Source organism: Ursus maritimus, unplaced genomic scaffold (assembly GCF_017311325.1).
Source record: "Ursus maritimus isolate PB19 unplaced genomic scaffold, ASM1731132v1 scaffold_19, whole genome shotgun sequence".
NCBI classification, from domain to species: Eukaryota; Metazoa; Chordata; class Mammalia; order Carnivora; family Ursidae; genus Ursus; species Ursus maritimus.
The window spans coordinates 47,670,738-47,692,373 of NW_024424341.1; the positions used below are offsets into that span (position 1 = coordinate 47,670,738).

The following is a 21,636-nucleotide window of genomic DNA, read 5'->3' on the forward strand; positions in this document are numbered from 1 at the left end:
AGGGTCTAAAAAGTCCCAAAGGTGCTCCCAAGGAGAAGAGTGCTTGGGGTCATAGCTGTGATCTCAGAGAGGATTTAGGGGAGATATTGTGTCCAGGAGAGGGTTGGCCCTTCGGCCTTCGCACCCACAGAGTAACAACCATAGTGAGCCCTAAACACAAAAATTCTGTGGCACGTCTAAATTCTGTACAGAGTAAGTCTGTGTGTTCCTCACCACGTATATCAGAACAGGATCCGAAGCCTATGTTTGTGAAGTATTATCAGTTCTTCTGTCTCGTACCTACGTAGGGACTGTGATATTTACCAGCTCAGGTAGAATCTGGCACAGGATGCTGGAGGGGCCGATGCAATGTGGGATAGGAGCTTCATGCTTCGCCCACCTGGAGTCCTAGGACTGTCGGTAATGGCCTAGAAGCCACTCACGGGGCCAAGGTTGCCAGTGGAAACACCTCTGGACTCTCAGTGAAGCTTGAAAAGTCTCTATCCAGACCACGGAGAAAATGTTTCAAGCCGACAGCTGCCTAGGTATCTGGGATTCCGCTTAGAAACTATGACCTACGGGTGGCCACATTGGGGTAACTGACAAAAGCTCTCAAACTCACGCAGGTTCCTTTGTGTAAAGGGGGGGGGGGAATGATGACATAACATTTAGAATCCTGCAATTTTCCACTGAAAATCCGGACCATATTACTATTGTAAAAGTGGTGCAGGCTTAGTCCATTCCGCTGTGACTCTCTGGTATTTATTTGGATTTCTTTTGTCATTACCTAGATTGCCACTTCGTTTTACACATTTCACGATTTTATGCTGTATGAACTGCACCCCGGCGGCTCCTTGTAGACATGAAGGAGGTGCTGAGCAGGGTGTGTTGGTGCCCAGGGCGAGCTCGTGCCGGAGAGTTCGGCCGCAAGGCCTTCTAAGGAACAAATGCGTCATCTATAGATATACGAAAGGAGGATGTGATTCATCAGTGACCCAGGCTAAAGGTGCTTGCTACATATGAAGCCGACTAAGTTGGCTGGAAGGGCATTGGCAGGACTTCAAAGGACTTTGACAAGGTGCTCTAGGTGTATTCTGTTACTGCAACTGCAAGGGTCTCATTGTTTTGTGAGGCTGATGATACAGCATCAGTAAGTGAGATGGGGGAACTCTATCCGGAAGAGCACGAATGACTCAGAATAACTCTGGACCATACAGACTTGCCTGCCTGGTTGGCAAACTATTGTTGGACACACATTTGCTCTCCTTTCTCCTGTGCGTATCCTTGCCCCTTTCTGAAATGCTAAATCCCCAACCCCTTCTTAAGTCACAGTGGCCTGTAGGCATCAGTTGCCTGTCTTTGAGCCTCATGTCTCTGAGGCTCCCGTAGGTAAGAAAGCACTTTCTTTTTCCCTTGTGAATCTGTCTTATGTCCACTTACGTATTAGAGTGGCCAAGGAATTGAGAATGGAGGAAGAAAAACATGTTCCTCTTCTTCACATTCTGCTGTCAAAACCTGACCTCCCTGCTTCGGAGCCAAAATAGAACGTGAAGACGGAGCTGGGGATCAAGAGGAACAACAGGTTAATTACTTTGACAGCAATCGAGGCTGCAGGATGTCAGGGCCTTCAAAACTGCAAGCCCCCCAGAGGCAGGGCTGGGGTATTTGTCGGGAAATCCCTACAGGATCTAGCCGGTTCCACCCGGAATTATGTCTGTGCAGCCAGCTGTGTCCATCACCTTTTCAGGGTGGGACCCGGTGCTGGAAAGGAAAGGCTAAGAAGGGAAGAGAGGAAGGTTGGAGAAGTGAGGGAAAAGGATCCCTAGTTTAATATCAAGGCTTGCTGATGCTTTAATGTGGCCATTTTGATTTTTGATCACTTTTATGTGTTTACGTGGTTTCAGTTCAGTCACCAGGACAGCTGTAGGAAGACTGCTTCATTTTTTGCAAAGAGAAACGACCCTGTATTTTCTAGAATGGGAAAGATAAAGAAAAAGGTTCACACCAAATTTCAGGGAGCATGTTGAGGAATTAGAATGCTCATGTATTGCTGATGGGAGTGAATAATGTACATTCCCTTTGGAAAAGTCTGTGGCAGTTAGTTATGAAAGTAACCATTTACCTACTGACGGAGCACATGTTGTCACCCCAACATATGTCTCGTTAGGATATGGATTCTTATTGGCTGGTAGTTTAAAGAAACAGCACACAGGGGTGCTTAGGTGTGTCAGTTAAGAGCTTTTCTTTGGCTCAGTCGTGGTCCTGGGATCAAACCCCGTGGTGGGTTCCATGCTCCGAGTGGAGTTGGCTTCTCCCTCTCTCTGCTACTCTCCCTCTCTCTGCTCTCTCATTCTCTTTCTCAAATAAATAAATAAAATCTTTAAGAAGAAGGAGGGGGAGGAGGAGGAGAAGAAGGAGAAGAAGAAACAGGGGACCAAGAAAGAGCTCTGAAACTAGTCTGGTTATTTTTGTAGTAGACATTTGCATCTCTAAGGGAAAGCTCCATTTGTAAGGGTGGCTCCCTCCCTGTAGCAGAAAGAGGGTGAAAGTGTAAATCTCCAGAAATAGTGATCCTTGGACAAGGCGTGGAGTAAATCAGAATAACAACGACAGCCCCGATTAGTGCTTTTTGCCTGGTCACCTCCCCAAATGCTTCCCAGTAGGTTCAAGAAGGGATCAAATCCCGTGCCCCCCACCCCAGATTCTGTCTATTGGTGAGGGGGGAAACAGCTGTGATGTTTTCATTAAATGCTCCACGCAATTCTAGGTGAAGCCAGGGTTAAGCAGGCTTAACCAGGAATAGAAGACAGCTGAGTTCAGACTTGGCTCAAGGAGAGGTAACACGGGCACTGCCACGGGAATCTGGAAGCATCAGGTCCATGCAGCACAGGTTTCTTCTTTCTGCTCTAGCAGAAGTTGCGTGTGTCTGTGATGGGGGAGACCCCTGAACCAGAGCAGGAAAAAACTCATCAAACATTGGTCTCCAAGGAAGAATTCATTGTTTTTGAATAGCCACTGACACAAAGGGCAAGGAAATTGGGCCTTTTCTGCATTCTAAGTCCTGCCTGCAGGCAAGACCTTTATTGGTGGAGACGCCCTGTTGGGGGCTTTAAAGGCATTTTCTCCTGCTGCAGCTGTGATTTCTTCTGGAATCCTTCTGAGCAAGAAGTCCGGAGGACAAGGTGAAGAAGAAATGGCCAGTTCTCAGGTAAGCCTTCCATGCGAGTTCCGAGGCCCGTTGTCTTTTTCTCGAGAAATTTCTTACATTTAGAAATTGTTAATAGTGATTTTTTTCTAGTTCGGTTGTTCTGCTCTATGTTTACACCCAGTGTTTTTTGTTTTTGTTTTTGTTTTAAAGATTTTATTCATTTATTTGACAGAGAGAGACAGCCAGCGAGAGAGGGAACACAAGCAGGGGGAGTGGGAGTGGAAGAAGCAGGCTCTTAGTGGAGGAGACTGATGTGGGGCTCGATCCCAGAACGCCGGGATCACGCGATGAACCGAAGGCAGATGCTTAACCACTGCGCTACCCAGGCGCCCCTACACCCAGTTTTTAAACCTTTTCAGACATTATACTCAAATTTGGTCTTTAGAACCCTTCTCCCCTATCAGCCAGAGCCTTCTATGCCTTCCCTCTAAAAGGGCTTAGAGTAGGTCTTCAACAGTTGTCGCTTTGAATAAAAGACCTGCCTGCCAGTATTGCAAATAGTCCCTTGGTGACAGATCCTTGGGAAGGTGTTGAGTTAAAGATTCCTATTGCTGAAGGGGTCTGGTCCTGGGATATCAGTGATGGAAAATGGTCTTATTTAGGCCCCATCTGGAAGCCTTATAAGCTCTGTGTAGACCGGGAGTAAGAAAATGCACAGATAAACAGTGGATATGATATGATATCCAGAATCATTTGGAGTATTCTCCGAAAAAAGAGGGGTTCATATCCTTTAGAATGTATCTAAAATATACTAGGTATTACCAGTCCGGGAAAGTATATGTGATTGAAGTTTCTATAAATCGACTGAATTCTCATAATTTAATTGATATGCTGGTTTACTGTTTAGGGGTACAAGAATGTGGTCCCTAAATGGGGTGTCTTTTGAGCAGATGGGGATTTTTGGTGATGAGCAGGTGTGGGCCATTTGCAGAGGAAGTGAGAGAATTCAGCTGAGGCAGAACAAAGGAGCCAGAAGCTCACTGAATGCACAGCAAGGGAGCGGGGGTGGGAAGGACACCAGAGAGGCCTAGTGCCAGGAGGTGGTGGGTGGGGCCTGGTTTTAAAGGGGAAGATGAGGCAGTCTGGGAACAGATGGAATCTTCCCTTTTAGGGAACCGTATCTGGTTGTAAGTAGCCCATTGGTGAGTTAGGACCTATGGCTCTTTGGGGGTGGGTCGCTCCTGGGCCTGTCTGCATTCAGGCAGATTGTCACCGGCCCCTCCCCTATTCCAGCTCTCAAGCCAGTTTGCCTGAAAGGAGGCTTCTAGAAGGAACACGCTGGTGCTGGGTTCTTGTGTGGTGTAGCAGAATGAGTATCAGGCACAAAAGGGGAAAGTGATAGTTTATCACGTGAAGGTGAGAAGAGAAAGCAAGCTTTCTAGAGTGAGCAGGGTCCTGAATGGTTGCCACCTAACGCCTTTATGGTTGGTCTTTTATAGAAAACTGACCAGGGGCCTTCAATCTCTTTGATGTCACCGCTGATAGCAGCATGATTACTTCTCCTTTGAATATGTCATCTCTGGTGTTTAAAACAAACGAGGAGGTCTGGTCACATTCGCTTAGCTCTTGTTTTCTTTATGTCCCTCTTTCCTGGGATTTTTGATGACCCTGGTCACCTAGCCCCGTAGCTGTCCACCCCTCCCTAGTCCCACCTGTCCCTTACTCAACACCAAGCAACAGGTCCTTCAGTGTGCCTTAGGCGCTGATGATCAACTTGGTCATTAGGGCTGATGTTAACTTCTTGTAATGGCTTGAAGCTCTGCCAGATAGCTCCCCCTGTAAGGCTCACGTTGTCCTTGTTAATTCCTAAGGGTCTTGGACGGATTTACTGGGTGATGGGCTGAAACCATCCCATTTCACCTGGAAGCTTCTTTCTTTTGATTTTGCCTTTGCTTGTAGTTTCTGATCAGGAGAACAAAGCAAAAGAAATGTAGAGAAGAAGGAAATGTCCTTGCAACTTGCAGCCCACAGATAGATACTTGGCACTTGGAAAGATTGAGGTTTCCTCAAGGAATTCCCAAGTGCCTTAGGGTGTTGCTTTGCTGGAGGCAAAAGCAGCCTTAGCTTGACTTATAGCCAGACCCCAGGATCCTCTTTGAACATAGGAAACTCTCAGAGACTTCTGTTATCGCATTACCCCTACAGGAAGGCTTTATAGTCAGTACACTTCTCACAGTCACACTGCAGCTCTTCTGCCAACGGGTCCTGTCCCTGACGCTTTGCGAGAATCGTTTCTTCATGAAAAATGTCTTCGCCCCTACATGAGTTTCCACTGCACAAATGAAGACTCACCTTCGATGTAGTTGGTAGTATTGTCTCCTGGGCCTGGGGATCTAAGTCAGTCATATGGCCATCCTGTGAGTTTTTAGCTTTATTCCACACACTCAAGAATTGTTAGACCTTCTCTTCATTTAAAAAGAAGAGTAGTTTATTTATTTATTGTAGCTAGAGTAGGAACTAGTGTGTTTGTGTGTAGAGGTGGAGAGGTGATCCCGAGAGCAGAGGGGGAGGGAGAAGTTCATGCCGACTTGTGCTGAGAGTGGTTCCCTGGACCCGAGACCATGACCTGAACCAAAATCCAAGAGTTGGACACCTGAGCCATTGCGTCATCACAGGCGCCTCTCTTCCCTCTGTGTTATTTTCAGATGAAGAAAACAAGAATTCTATAATTAACATGTTTGTCTTAAATGCTGAATTATATCACAGATGATGATTGACACAAAAGCATCAATGAAATGCTGGGTTTAGGGGTCCTGCAGAATGTTGGTCAAGAAACGCAATTCTTTGAGGCAGTAGTTACGGTGCCCGAGAGTCGGTTTATTGGAGTAGCTCGGGGACAGCAGCTGTGAGCAGAAAGAGCTGCACATTGGCTGCATGAAGCGGGTGGTTTTATGCTTAGTGTTGGGGCGGGGTAAGTGCACCGAGTATAAGATCAGAAAGGTTTCTTTGAATTTGTGCTTGTTACTTTGGCCCGATCTGTCTGATGCTATCTCTCCGTTCGATGTTAATATCGGTGAAATGTACAGGCAGTTAAGAGACCGTAAGGTAACAAGTAGCATGTATTTGACTCTTAGCAGAGCTATGCCGTCTGTGGGTCAGCCTTCTGAGTTAAAGGTGAACATTTTTCTGCCTCTATCCTTCATCATAGCAGACTCCTAAATAATAGCTGTTTTATGTGTATCATTCTCTGTGTTTTTGTTGATAGTGTGAATAAAAGGTAGAAGCATCATCATCCACAAAGTGATTTATAAGTGTGACGTCATTGTAAATGGTTCTTGTATTAACACCATGAGAATTTTCTACTCTATCACGTTTCATGTGTATTTAACTACTTCCTACATGTGTGGATGGGTGCATGAAATGTAAATAGTTAGATTGATTTTGTGGGGATAACTTTTTGTTTCCATCATTTTTCTCACATTTGACACCTGCTATGAACACTGGTGTAGTGTTCTCTTTATATTGGACCTGTGTGTCCTTTTCAGTGAACTCTAGGATCATACCCTGAGTTCAAACCTGATCCCTTTGCACATTCGGTAAATAAGGATTCTGCTTCTCCATAGTTGGACAATACTAGCTTTATATTGAGGTAAAGGTAACTAGTTTACTCCATGGGTTACATCCGGGTCCCTCTGCGTCAAACTGGGCTAGCCCAAGCACTTCCGCTGGGCGGTCATTACATTTCATTGGATAGTTTTTGTTTTCCCGCAGGAGACTCTGCCCACGGGGTGTTCTGGCTGAAGTAAAGGATAAGGTGGACAGAAGAAGTGAAGTAAAATGTGGGATCTAGTTTGGGGGGTACAGTGGTAAGCACTGAAGCTCAGGTGATGGGGTCAAGCGGGTGACATTAACTCCTTCTTGATCTTAGGGACCATTATGAACTCTGTCGATGGCCACTTGGTGACTGTGGTATTTCTTGCAGAGACTGCTGACATTCGGGGACGTGGCCATAGAATTCTCCCAGGAGGAGTGGCGATGCCTGAGCCACACGCAGCGGGAACTGTACAGGGACGTGATGCTGGAGAACTACAGACACCTCCTGTTCTTGGGTGAGGATGACTCCTTCCAGATTTCCCAAGCCCCACTCGGGGTTTCTTCTTTCCTTTCAAGACTTTCTCTTGGATGATTCCTCTTTGCACATTGGAATTCAGGTCACTGCCCTAAGGGACTAAAGTAAGGATTTGTAGATGGAGACAGAAATCTTCTTGATGTTTGCTTTTCAGGTCTAGCTTCCGCTTCCTTAGGGTAATATCGTTTCTGTTGATTAGTTATAGTTCTGAACCTGGCGTGGCATGGAGCAGTACTGCCTGCATTTAAACTCCAAGTTTTACGCCGCCTTATTGTCTCAGTAGAACTTGGAAGTGCAAGTTAGGAAGTGAGTGTTTGAAACTCCTGCATGTTCTCTAGAGGCTGTTGGTGATCAGTGTTGGGGAAATCATCTTCTAGAATTCTGCAATGTCCTCTCTTCCCTACTCAGCCCAGTAGTGGCTTGCAAGGATCCACAGCCATACTTATATTCTGTTTCTCTATTAAACAGGTCTCATTGTGTCGAAGCCTGATTTGGTCTCCCTTTTGGAGCAGAGGAAGGAGCCGTGGGATGTGAAGAGGAAGAAGACAGTAGTCTTTGATCCAGGTAGGTGGGAATGAATGAAGCCGATGACAGAGGGACGTCCAAGTTTGAAGGAGGAGGAAGATAGACCTTAAAATGGGGTTCCAGTAGCTCTGCTGGAATGAAAATCAGTTGGAGAAGCCCAGGTGTATTTCCCCGTCTGTCACAGAGGGACATCTTTTCACATATTGTCATATTTTCATATTCTCAAAGGCTTCTGCTTCAGCTCCAGTGATGGGCCGCCACAGCCACAGTGAGGGCCATGGGGTGGGGGAGGGCCTCCATAATCAGAGAGCTTTTCTATTGCTTTGAGGGCCTTAGGGAAATCTCCCTATTCCTGAGGGCGTCTGCACTATGTCTCTTCTAAGTTCCGTTTTGCCTCTTGGGAGAAAGTGTGCAGAGTTGTGTGGGGCATACTGGGGATTGGGGCGGAATCCCCGCAGCACTGGAGGCAGACATCATGTGTTTTCTGGTTCATGCTTTCCAGTGTTATGGAGCCTTCAGTCTTAATCGTACACAATGGAGACTCAGTAATGTCATCAGGTAACAAAGCACTTCCCGAACAGGAGAACATACAATCCTTTATTTCACTTCAGATGTTCATTTTCCTTTATATTAACGAGAAGAAGAGGTTTCCACGCCTTACGTTCCATTCCTCAGTGGTGAAATAATGTAATGTCTCTATTTGTTCCCTGGACTTCCTACATACAGTAATGTTATTCGGGATTTACAACTTTGGAACCTGCAGCCTATAGTAAAGTCTCATTTCTTAGCTTTTGAAAAATGCATCATTTTCTAATTTTTCTCGTATAGTAAGACGTTCCTGTGACTTTGTCGTAAGTTTTCACTTTCTTATTAGTTGTCTCTGAGACTCAGCTCTTATTTCTTAGATCAAAAGTTCTGATGCGACCCGGGCATGTGCTGTGTAAGAAGTGATGTAGATGGTAAAATTCCCCTAGTGACAAAAATGTCCCGTTGCTGTTGGAATTTTACTTCACGAAAAATTAATCATAAGGTTTTTTTTACTAGTTTCTCAGGAATGTATCTGGATTTACTCCCCTGTATTTCTTTCTTATAAAATGATTGTCAGCATATTTTATAACTGTGACGGTGTTTGTTTATTTAGAAAGGGAAGGTTTTTGCTTCTCTGCTTTGTTCTAAGGTATGGGTTACCCCCTTGAATTCTGTGTAAGAGGAGGAATATATGAGTAACAGAATACATTTTTTGATGTCACTTAAGTCCTTATTCATAATATTTTTCATTACAGCTTTTCATGGTTGATTGTAATGAATAATCCTTACAGTTTTACTGTCACTGAACTTATGCCAAAATAGACAATGCCTGTTTTTCATGGATACACAGAGTTTAAATTCTACCTGTATTGAAGGTTTTCTTTTCAATAATTCGTATATTGCATTATGTGGCATTTTTTCAGTTTAATTTTGCTTGTTCTCATTTTTGAATTCCTTAATAACAGGCTTCTTTTTGTATGGGACTTTCCTCAATGTTAGTTAATTGTGGCCTTTTTTTTTTTCTTTACCGATGTATTTTGTGATATGATGACAGTTTTCAGCACCATACACTTTTGAACAATGTGTGACTCAAATGTGAATCAGGTTTGTGCCCTTTGCCAGGAACATTATGTATGTGTCTATGAAATATCACCCCTACAGAGTTTGTAACTCGTCTTGTGTATTTCTGGTGGTGGTGAATGTTCTAGCATATCTAGGTGAGTTGTTATAATACTCGCAATAATTCCAACATCTGTTGTTGAATTTATATTCTCTTGGCATGAGAAGCTTTTTTGGTGAATCAAAAGCAATTTAAAAAATTTTCTATGTCAGTATATTGTGTAGGTCCTATATTTTATCTTACTTGTGGTGTTGTACGCATGATATGGTTTGACACCATTGTCATTCACTTTTCTGTTTTCTGTCTGTATTTTCATTCTGGTTGCCTTAGAGATTCCTTAAAACATCTTAAGGGTATAAGAAACTATTTTCAACTGCTGTCGTCAATTTTATAGGCAACTTTTCTCCTTCATCCTCTCCATCCCTGAACCTGCTGGATGTTACCACTATCACAAGTTCTATCTTTTATGTGGTGTAGTTTATTATGCAGATTTCTGCATTTTATGCTTTTGTTTAAGACAATTCTGTAGCAGAAATACAAGTGATTGTGCTACCTCATTACAGCACTGCAGGTTTCTAGAATTGTGTACGTACAGACATGAGCAGGAGTTTTATGTTGTCCTGTGGTTTCAGCTACCCTTTAGAATCCTTGGTTTTCAACCCAAAAGACGTCCTATCACATTTCTTGTAGGACAGGTTTACTAGTAAATTGAAGGGTTTTTTACTAGGCATTGTTTTTATTTCTACCTTCGTGGAAAACAGGTAGATTATGCCAGGTAGATGACTCTTGGTGCAGACTGTTGAATCTTTCTGTACTCGAATACACGATCCCATTCCCTTCTTCCTATAGGGTCTGCTGAGAACTGCAGTAATCATCTTACAGGGGCTCTCCTGCAGAAGAGGAGTTGCTCTTGTCAGGCTTTTTCAAAATTCTCTTTTCATTTGTGATTTTTTTTAAGGTTTTTTTCTTTATATATCGGAGAGAGAGCGAGCGAGAGAGAGTGCAACCGACACACAAGCAGGGGGAGTGGTGAGCAGGGAGCACTATGTGGGGCTTGATCCCAGGCTCCTGGGATTATGACATGAGCCGAACGGGACACTGAACCGACTGAGCCACCCGGGTGCCCTCACCTCTGATTGTTGATAGGTTATTTATAATGAGTCACTGTGTTCATGTCTTGACATTGATCCTACTGTGAATTCCTGAGATTGTTGAATTGGTCTTACCTTTGCACATATGTGTGAAGTAGAAGCCTTTAGTTCTTCCTGTCAACTCTCTTCTCCGTTTCACCATCCTTTCCTTATGGGGTCCCCTTAATGTACATATCGGTCCACTTAGGTGTCTCCTGAGTCCCCAGTCTGTGTCCTTTCCCCCATTTTTCCTTGGTCGTCTTAGTAGACAGTTTAAAACAAGGGGTTTTTAGCTTGTCTGATTCTTTCTTCTGCTTGATAAAGTCTGTGGGTGACCCATTGGTGTGTTTTTAAGTTCAGTGATTGTATTCTTCAGCTCCCAATTCCTGGGTGGTTGGTTTATATACTTTGTCTCTTTGGGTTACATTTTGGTCGTGCCCAGTTTGCTGGTACCATCTAGTTCCCTATCTGTTGTCTCCTCCTGTCTCCATGCACAGCTTTATGATGCTTACACCTTTGTCATGCAATGCAGAGTTCTTCATATTTGAGGGTCCCTTTGTGATATTTAATTTGTTCTTGTGGTTGGAACACATTTTTCTATATCTTTTGTAGCCTTGTGATCTTTTGTTGACATTTCAGGATTAAAAAAGAAAAAGAGCCTCTGGGCCCAGGTTTCTGGACTTGCTCTGCAGAAAAGCACACAGATCATAGTAATTATGGTGCGTGTCACACATATTCTGGGTATTTGTCGTGTCAAGATTCTTGTAATTTCCCAGGTTAAGAAAGCGCAGTTACTTTACAGCCCGTGATAGCTTCCTCTGTTTCCCTTCAGCTCTATTATCTGTCTGTGTCTGAACAAATAGTCCATTTTGTCTGAGAAGCTACCACAGTGCTTCCAGAGGGCGTGCTCCTTCCCTCTTTTTTCCATGTCGTGCATGACAGAAGTGCCGTCCGTTCCTCAGGCAGCTGCAGAGAGGTCAGATCACTGAACACACAGGTCAGTCCGTTGTAGGAGTTTTCTCACAGTGTGGCCATGGAGTGTCAGGGAGGGTGAGCAGCTGCCGTGGGCAAGTGTCAAAGCCTTCCCTTGTCTCTTTGACATGGCTCTTCTTCATTGGTACTTGCTGGGTGTGTTGGGTTCTCCCAGCTGGCTTCTGGAGCACTCTAAAAGGTAAATTGGTCCATTTTTGTCTCCATTGAAGAGCAAAGGCCAAGTGCTTCCAGTTGCTCATTTGCTGATGCCCTAGGGTAGGTATTAATGGGCCATGTTAGCACTTTAATGTATATGCATGTGAGCATAGTGAGTGGGGTAACTTATTTTGTATCTCTTAGTTGTTTGTTTCCGTAATACTCTAGGCCTGTTAGCAAAGACAGGCAAAGAAGATTGTGATATGGAAGGTATAAAAGCTGTGGCCCTGAGCCCTGAGTATCTCTAGTTACAACTGACTGGGAATCTTGGGGGAAGGGAAGGACAGGACGGGTGTTATGTCAGATCAAACCAAACTTGGGACAGTTACCCATAATGAAACCCCTCCTACTGGAAGAGGTCAAGGGCAAAAACATTCTGGGGGGTCATTGGGGGAGAATCGCCCCTTAGTCAGTTATAATTGCAGAAAAATGTCTTTGAACCCAAGGACCCAAACCAATTTTTATAGGTTCCTATTCTCTAAAAGTGCATTTGTAAATTCTAGAAACCCCCACTAGTCCATGCTGAAAATAATCACTGAAACCATTTTAAATGTAATTTTGGATCAATCATGCACAGGAACATCTCTGAAAGTGAGACATCGAAAGAGGAAGATAAGAATTCTAAATGGGATTGATTTGAGAAGTCCTTGTCGGAAGATTCATTATTCTTCAACCAACACATGATCTATGCTTTTCCAATGTCTCTGATTTTTTTTTTAAAGATTTTATTTTTATTTATTCGAAAGAGATAGAGACAGCCAGTGAGAGAGGGAACACAAGCAGGGGGAGTGGGAGAGGAAGAAGCAGGCTCATAGCCGAGGAGCCTGATGTGGGGCTCGATCCCATAACGCCGGATTACGCCCTGAGCCGAAGGCAGTCGCCTAACTGCTGTGCCACCCACGCGCCCTCCAATGTCTCTGATTTTTATAAACATGGGGGTTTCTTTATGGACTCATCACTGGTCAATAGTTATGTAGAATACATAATGTGGAGCATTTTTTTTTATGTGTTGTGCACTGGGAGTCCTCTGTAAAGGCCCTTCTAGCTTCCAGAATTACTGAGGTGTTTAGAATGGAGACAGAACGTATTAATAAAATGAGTCTCTAAAAAGCATGAATCAAGGGTCCAAGTGTAATAAGCCTCAGGGAACTCAGTTTCCAGAGAACTAGTGTATCGTAGTAACTTAGTAATGCATGGTGGACTGTCTTCGATGCAAGCTCGAGTCTTCGCGTACACACTGCCATGGTACCCTCACTGGGGAGAAGACAACTAAATGTGGTAAGTCTGGCAGATATCTGGACTCATCTTCACAACTCGGTCAACAGCAGAGATTTCATATTGGAAAGAAATCTTGCGAATGTAAACAATGTGGCAAAGCCTTTGATTATCACTCAAAACCTATCAACATAAGGTAGTACATAGTGGTGAGAAGGCTGAGGAATGTAAAAATAGAAAAAAATGTGGCAAAGCTTTTAAGTAGAAGTACAATTTTCTAACCATGAGAGAGTGCAGGATGACAGAAACCCTACAAATGTCGAAAATGTGGCAAAGCCATTATTTCATACTCAGAACTCTTCAACATGAGATAATACTCCTGTGGAGATGCTGTACACATGTCAAGAAGGTTGGCCATGTTTTCCCATGAACACATTCTTCCTCAGCTTCAGTGAAAGCCTACTGGATAGAAATGCCTGAAATGTGATGATTGATGACAATCCTATATTTTTAACATATACTTCAAAAAATGTCTTCGTGAAGGATAAAAATATTACAGATATGAGCAGTTGCAAACTGTGTAATGGAATGCAAATTCTATAATATCAGCCATTCACAGCAGGAAGCAGTAAGCCCATCTCATTTTGCAGACATGATCTCCATTAGGATATTTATTACGGAGAAAAATCCAAGGTTCAAACACTTAAATCAGTTACATTTTAGCTTTGGACGATGCAGACGTTAGGGGTGTCAACTCTTCCACAATTGACAATCTGGTTTTCACTTTTGGGTCCCTAAAAGTAAAACCGTACCTACTTTCCATGGAAATAGCCTGTTGTTGAGAGGAAGCCTTACCTAAAACATAAACAGTTAATGTCCCACTCTTAGTATGTTGTCTGTATTTGTATAAGTGTTTTTATAATAATGTAAGCTTCAGAAGAGTCAGTATTAAGGAAATCATAGTGAACAGAAAATATTTTTACAGTACTGCATAGTACGTATCCACAAAAAAAAAAAAAAAAAAAAAAGTATATAAGTGGACCCAGGTCGTTCAACCCCATGTTCTTCATTTGTCAGCTGCATTTGTTAATATGCCTAAAGGATCGAGGGAGGATGGATGTCTGGGAAGGGATAATAGTGTCTCTCTTTTTCTTTTGACCCTATTTGAGAAATTTTACTCTTAGGGAAGATACTATTCGACTCTTAAATGATGTCATGCTGTGCCTTTACTACTTGTATGCCTGCAAAGTGATGTGATCCTTGCTGTCTCAGAGACACGAAGGGGCTTCTTTAAATCCACACTTCTGCTGAGAAATATATTAAAGAATGTCTTCTGTTTTTCTAATAACACCCTTAATCCTCTCACAGTTCTGCTGAGAAATGTATCAAAGAATGTCTTCACTTTGTAGTGACAGGTTTTCTCTTGTTTAAGATTTTGTTTTTAAGTAATCTCTGTAATTAACAGGGGGATTAACCTTAAAAGTAAAGCTCAGGTGTCACACAGAGTACCGACTAGCCATCCAGCTGCTCTGTGAATGGTGATTCCCTTACTCCCACAGCGGAATGCCTTCCCAGGGCTTGGCAGTAGCGATAATGTAATTGTCATAGAGTGTAGCTGGAATCTTGGCAAACTGATGGCTGTCTTTACCATGATCTCTCTCCCTTTACTTCCCTGGGCTTAGGTTAAGTTCTACAGATTTTATTGCCAAACATGAGTATGGTCAACCCATTGGTCATTGTCTCCTAAGGAGTCCCACCAAGAGTGACGGCTTTTGGGTGACGAGATTTCTGTCATGATTTTGGGTGTCGACTTCTTTGGTATCTTTACAGAGTGACCAGGGGTGTGTCCATTGTAGTGCAGTGTGGGTCTTGGGTGTCTTCTAGACCATTAAGATTAGCCCTATGTACGCTGCTTGGAAGGAGGTCAAGTCAAAGCTTCCAAGTCCACGAGTTTCTCATTTTCCTCTGTATGTCAGTGCCGAATGAGCAGCAGAACATCCTGAAGGAAAACCTATTATGGATACTGCTGTGAATGTCAGAAGAAAATTACACATTTGGTGTATCCAGCATTGTTTTTATTCCTTGAAATTACGTTGTGAGCTCCTGATCTACACCTGTGATTTCTTGATTTCCATCTTGTAGAGGCACAAGCAGTAGGTCAAGTCTATTCATGAGACAACATTTCCTCCGAATCTTCACCTCAGTTCAGAGCAACCCAACGTTAACATATTTCTTCAGGATGTAATCCTGGTTGGTTATGTTTTTGATACTTTTGGTATCTGTTTCTTGGCATACAATTATGTAATGTTGCCTCATAATTATTTTTATTTCTATTGTTTCAGTGATACTGCATCTGCTTTCAAGGCTTTTGATTTTAGTTGTTCTTCCTTTTCACTTTTACTTGATTTACTTAAAGGTCTATTGATTTTTATTTTTGTTTTATTCGTAAAACCATATCTGCCTATTGATATTTCCTTATTGTTGGTGAATTGTATTTTGTTCATTTCCATTTTATGTGTAAATTTCCTTTCTTCCACTGGCCCAGATGGCTCGGTCAGTTAAGTCTTTGACTTCTGCTTGGGTCATGATCTCAGGGTCATGGGATTGAATCCCGTATTGACTCCCTGCTCTGATGAGAATGTGCTTGCCCTCTCCTTTGGGTATCCTCCCTCTCATGCTCTCCCTCTGTCTCTCTCTCTCTCTCAAATAAGTGTTTTAAAAAATTCCTCCTTCCTCTGCTTGTGGCCTCAGAATGGTTTTTCTGATTCTTTGAGGGAGAGGAGAGGATTTGTGTTATATCATGACAGTACTACAGAATCATCTGTTTAGCAATGTGGTCAGTATGTTGTGTGCAAGTTTATGTGTCCATGGAGAAATGAAGTCCTGATGATTCCTTGTCAGCTGTCTTGTTGACACTCTCTGATTGATTTTATGGTTGTATATTAGACGTCATCAGTGTATTCATCTGAAGGTAGCAGCATGGAATGACTTGACTTTTCTGTTATTCAATCTTTCAGCGGTATCTTCACATGGCAGCCTGAGCTTCCAGCCAGAGCCGTGCAAAGAAGCTTCATTTCAAAACGTGTCAGTGGGTCGTTATCAACATAGCGTCCTTGAGAATTTACACTTAACAATAGACTGCGATCATGATTGTAACAGATATGTCCAAATTGAGAGTACTGCCCATAACAAGACTCTTACTGCCCAAGATGGTGAGGGATATGAAACATTTTGTAAACCCTTCCTTTTGAAGTCCACTCTTTCTGCAATGCAGGGTGTGTGTGTAAGCAAAAGCTCCAGTCAACTCTTCAAGTGTACATATGCGTGGAAAGAGAATGTGGAAAATCTGGAAAGTTACCTAGTCCATGCTGAAAATAATGATTTGAACAGTGTTGAAGAGAGGACTGGATTGGCCTTTCAGTCAAATATTTCTGAACGTCAGACATTTCAAAATGAAGAAACGACTGCTAAGTGGGTACCACTTGAGAAGTCCTTCACTGAGGACGCAACCCTAGGAAATTATTGGAGCATTTTCAATGGAGACAGAGTTGCTCAAGGCAGTGAGTGTGAGAAAATGTTTGATCAAGGCTCAAATGTTAATAAAGATATGAGGACTCATTTTCAAGAGAACCAATTTGAACGTATTAAGTGTGCGGAATTCATTGATGCAAGATCCAACCTTATACATCACACTATGCATATAAGAGAGAATTCTTATAAAGGTAACGATTGTGAAAAAGAGTTTAACCAGTCCTCCAGCGTGAGAGATCATCAGAGAATTCATGTGGGAAAGAAACCATACGGATATGATAAGCCTTGGAACGTGTCTAGTGATAAGCCTTTGAACGTGTCTAGTGAGTCATCGAGAATACATTTACATAAGTCAATCTGTAGTGGAGAGAAACCTTACAAATGTAAAGAATGTGTCAAAGCTTTTAAGCAGAAACCAAAGCTTACTAAACATCACAGAATTCATACTGGAGAGAAACCTTACAAATGTAAAGAATGTGGCAAGGACTTTAAAAATAAAGGAAACCTTAAAAGCCATGAGAGAATTCATACTGGAGAGAAACCTTACAAGTGTAATGAATGCAACAAGGCCTTTTCCCACAAAACAAACCTCACTGCACATCACAGAATTCATACTGGAGAGAAACCTTACAAATGTAAAGAATGTGGCAAGGACTTTAAAAATAAAGGAAACCTTAAAAGCCATGAGAGAAACACCTTACAAATGTACAGAATGTGGCAAAACCTTTAAACAGCTCTCACACCTTACTCACCATATAAATACTCATTCTCGAGAGAAATTGTATAAATGTGAAGAATGTGGCAAGGCCTTTTTCCACAAAGCAAACGTCAGTACACATCACAGAGTTCATACTGGTGAGAGACCTTACAAATGTAAAGAATGTGGCAAAGCCTTTCGGCACAAATCACACGTGAACATACATGAGAGAATTCATACTGGAGAAACACCTTACAAATGTACAGAATGTGGCAAAACCTTTAAACAGCTCTCACACCTTACTCACCATATAAATACTCATTCTCAAGAGAAAGCGTATAAATGTAAAGAATGTGGCAAGGACTTTAAAAATAAAGGAAACCTTAAAAGCCATGAGAGAATTCATACTGGAGAGACACCTTACAAATGTACAGAATGTGGCAAAACCTTTAAACAGCTCTCACACCTTACTCACCATATAAATACTCATTCTCGAGAGAAATTGTATAAATGTGAAGAATGTGGCAAGGCCTTTTTCCACAAAGCAAACGTCAGTACACATCACAGAGTTCATACTGGTGAGAGACCTTACAAATGTACAGAATGTGGCAAAACCTTTAAACAGCTCCCACACCTTAGTGTGCATATAAATACTCATTCTCAAGAGAAAGCGTATAAATGTAAAGAATGTGGCAAGGACTTTAAAAATAAAGGAAACCTTAAAAGCCATGAGAGAATTCATACTGGAGAGACACCTTACAAATGTAATGAATGCAACAAGGCATTTTCCCATAAAACAAAACTCACTAGACATCACAGAATTCATACCAGAGAGAAACCTTACAAATGTACAGAATGTGGCAAGGCCTTTAAGCAGAAATCATGCCTTACCGAACATTACAGAATTCATAGTGGGGCTCGTCTTACAAATTTGAAGACTGTGAGAGAATTTGGAAGGACTGTTGAGCCCTAACTCCACGTCAGCATCATAGAGTTCATACTGAGGAAAAATACTACAAATGAAAGAATGTGACAGACCTCTAGCTGGAAGTCATAACTTGCTGAATCTCATCACTAATCATACAGGAGCTAAACTGTAACACGTCAGGAAAGCAGCAAAGCCTTTTAGTGGAATTCAATCCTTATTTGGTATCAGAAATGTAGTCTTGGTTCAAGATGTACAACGATAATGAATGAGGAAAGATGTTGTTTTATTTTAGAAATCATCATCAGAGTTCAGAGAAGAAAAGTAACTTCAAAGATAGAACTATGTAGAAACATAGAAACGTATTTAATGAACATCAAATGTCCAATGTATGTCACAGAATTCACAGTAGAAAGCAGTACATGAGTTACTCACTTCAGATATCACCTCAGAAGGAATAATACAAGGTTAGTCGGTTAGATAATGTGTATGCTATTCTGCTTCAAACGATGGAAGGGAGGGATATTTGTATGGGTGTAATTTCAGTGTGCGTGCATTTCCATTGACCCTATATGAGATTTGTGACTTGGGAATATCAATGTGTTTCTACTCTCTCAACTCTTCAGAAAATTCAGTTATTCCTGGTGGATGTGTGAAAGTACGTAGGTGATTGTTGGGTCAAGGATAAGAGATGCCCTTCTTGCTTAGGTGGGATCCATGCATATCTCTCTTGCATGGAAGATGAAGGACAATAGAACATACAGTATATGAAAGAAATCTAAATGGATATTCTGTTTGTGCTTCTGACATTGAATAGGTCATCATGAAGTGGGTGTTCAAAACGTCATTCTCCGTTTATTAGAACTAAAACAGTTTGTGACTATTACAAATTAAATGAGTTACTAATTGGTCTTTAGGGAAAAGAGATGGCAGTCCAGTCAACTGTGATTCATGTTCATAATAGTAATCGTGGGAAAGTATGAATTGATGTGGAAATGAAGAAATCGTCATAGATATCAGAGAAGTGCTATCTCTTCCATGAAATGAGATACAGTTGTACAGCCACTTTTTTAAAGAGTTGCTGGAGTTGTGAAAGTGTTTTAGTATGCAAAATGAAGCTGGTAAGAAGTTAAAATAGACTCCTAGATGATGTCTTCTTTAAGCCTCATGGTACTCAGAAAATGAAAAATGTAATAGTAGATACAGAATGGGGAGGGAGAAAATGATCTAAGTATACCGTTTCAGAAAATCATCAAATCACAAAGATAGCCAATGAATAAGAAGGTGTCAAATAATTCTACACAGCCAGAAAACAAAAGAATGACAGCAGTAACTTCATACTTGTGTTGTTCCTTCCTTTACCTATAAAGGGACTAAGTTCTGTAAGCCAAAGATACAGATTGCCTGAATGGAAAGAAATACAAGACCCAGAGGTATAGAGTCATGAAGAGACTCGCTTCATTTTTTAAAAACTATTATTATTTTTTTTAATTGAGAAAGAGAACAGAGAAAACAAGAGGGAGCCTGAGAGGGGCCAGGGTCAGAGGGAGCAGACTCCCTGATGAGCTTGGAGCCTGATATTGGACTCCATCTGGGGACTCCTGGATCATGACCTGAGCCGAAGGCAGACACTTAATCGACTGAGGCACCCAGGCGCCCTCACTTCAGCTGTAAGAACACAGTCAGACTGAAAGTGCAGGTGTGGAGAAAGATATCCTATGCAAATGGAATCCAAAAGAAAGCAGGATAGCCACGCTTCCATCAGTCAACGTAAACTTTAACCAGAGAGAGTAGTAAAACATGGCAAAGTTCATTGTAAAATACGGGGCTGACTTTGTACTGTGTGTTTTTAATTATATGGTGTTTGGCAGAATGTCAAAAGGGATTTTTGCTCATTTTGGTTTTGGAAGTACAGGATGAGGAGGATGATGTCACTCGGTGGTACTTACCATGTTCAATATAACACCTATTTCCATAAATCTTGGTGGTGACAGTCCACATACCTCAAAACAACTCGTTACTTTCAGAACCACTTCTCTGTCTTTCTAGGGTTTGGAAAAAACAGCAGTGGACAGCAACTTGAGAGAGACCTATTGCTTTCAGATTCTGACGTGTCTGGAAAAACAGGTGCAGTGAAAATCTTGGCAATTGACTGTACCAAGTAGCCCGTAGTATCTCAGACATAACTCATCCAGGCTCTTAAATGTGTCCCATGGTATTCAGTTGTCTACCGTCTTGCTATGAAACATTGCATAGTGATGCAGTGGGGGCAGGTGAAGCCACAGGGATTAACAGAGTGCACAGAGTGTGGGGTTTGGGGGATAGCCACAGGGGAAGAGGACAGAACTTGTGTTAGTTTTCTAGGGTTCCTGGAACAAATTAGCACAACTGGGGGGCTAAACAAGCCCCCAAATTCTGGTTCTCACTTCTGGAAGTTCTTAGGTGGCTGAGGTCACGCTGTTGGCAGAGCCACACTTTATCTGTGCAATGGAGTCTTTCCTCTTTCTGACATCTGGGCACTGTCAGCTCTCCTTGATCTTCCTGGGCTGGTAGATGGATCTCTGTCTCTGGCTTCATCATCACACAGTGTTGTGTGTGTGTCTAAATTCCCTCGTCTCAGTAGGACTGCAGTCATTGAATTCGGGTTTACCTGAATCCAGTATGACCTCATTTTAGCTTGACTACATCTGCAAAGATCCTATTGCCCCAGGAGGTTACAGTTACGGGTACTGAGGATGAAGAGGTGAGCATGTTTATCTGAGGCATTCTGTGTAACCCACAACAGGGCTGGAAGGCAGTAGGGAGTTAACTGTCACTGAGGGATTAAAGAGCACTACAGGTTTGAAGGTTGGGGGTGGGTGTATGCAGGGATATTAAGGCGATGAGGCATATGTGTGTTGAAAGAATGAAAGGGTGGAGGAAAAATGGAGAGGAAGGGGATAATGGGTGGTGAATTACTTGGCAAAAGGGAGATCAAAGGCACTGGTGGGTAAAAGGCAGCCAAAGCTTATTGCCTAGTAATGGCGAAAGAACATAGGGGTGGGGGCCCTTGGGTGTCTCAGTCAGAAAGCATTTGCCTTCGGCTCATGGCGTGATCCCAGCGTCTGGGATCGACCCCCCACATCAGGCTCCTCGCTTCTTCCTCTCCCATTCCCCTGCTTGTGTTCCCTCTCTCGCTGGCTGTCTCTATCTCCGTCCAATAAATAAATAAAATCTTAAAAAAAAAAAAAAAAGAACATCGGGGTGTAAGGGGGATAGTGCTTGTGAATGGAGGCCCGGGGGTGCCCAGTGCTGTGAGCAGAGATGAATGGTGGGGAAAAAAGTTGATGCCAGGGGAACATAATGGACACAGGGTTTAATGTGGGTGGAGGGGATGTTCACAGCTGGGAGACGGGTGGGCATCAATAGGCTTAAGGGCCCATGGGAAAAAGGGAGCATAGGGTTGAGCATAATGGGTGTGGGGCCATGAGGAAACTAAGGAGTCCTGGTAAATGATGGCTGAGATACTGAGGGCAGTCGAT

At 42.6% G+C, this 21,636-nt stretch overlaps 2 protein-coding genes across 2 annotated transcripts in view; one reads left to right on the top strand and one right to left on the bottom strand.

The window, feature by feature from the left end:
- LOC103657337 (zinc finger protein 91-like) overlaps positions 1–21,636 on the bottom strand; it is a 686,132-nt gene that overhangs the window by 482,959 nt on the left and 181,537 nt on the right. The gene's annotated exons all lie outside the window — the stretch shown is intronic.
- Positions 1,595–21,236, top strand: LOC103672926 (zinc finger protein 665-like). Its single transcript, XM_040633069.1, is given in 6 exon segments — positions 1,595–1,775; positions 3,051–3,187; positions 7,110–7,236; positions 7,725–7,820; positions 15,980–17,180; positions 17,182–21,236. Coding segments are annotated over 6 exon segments (2,724 nt in total). The 3' UTR covers positions 18,164–21,236.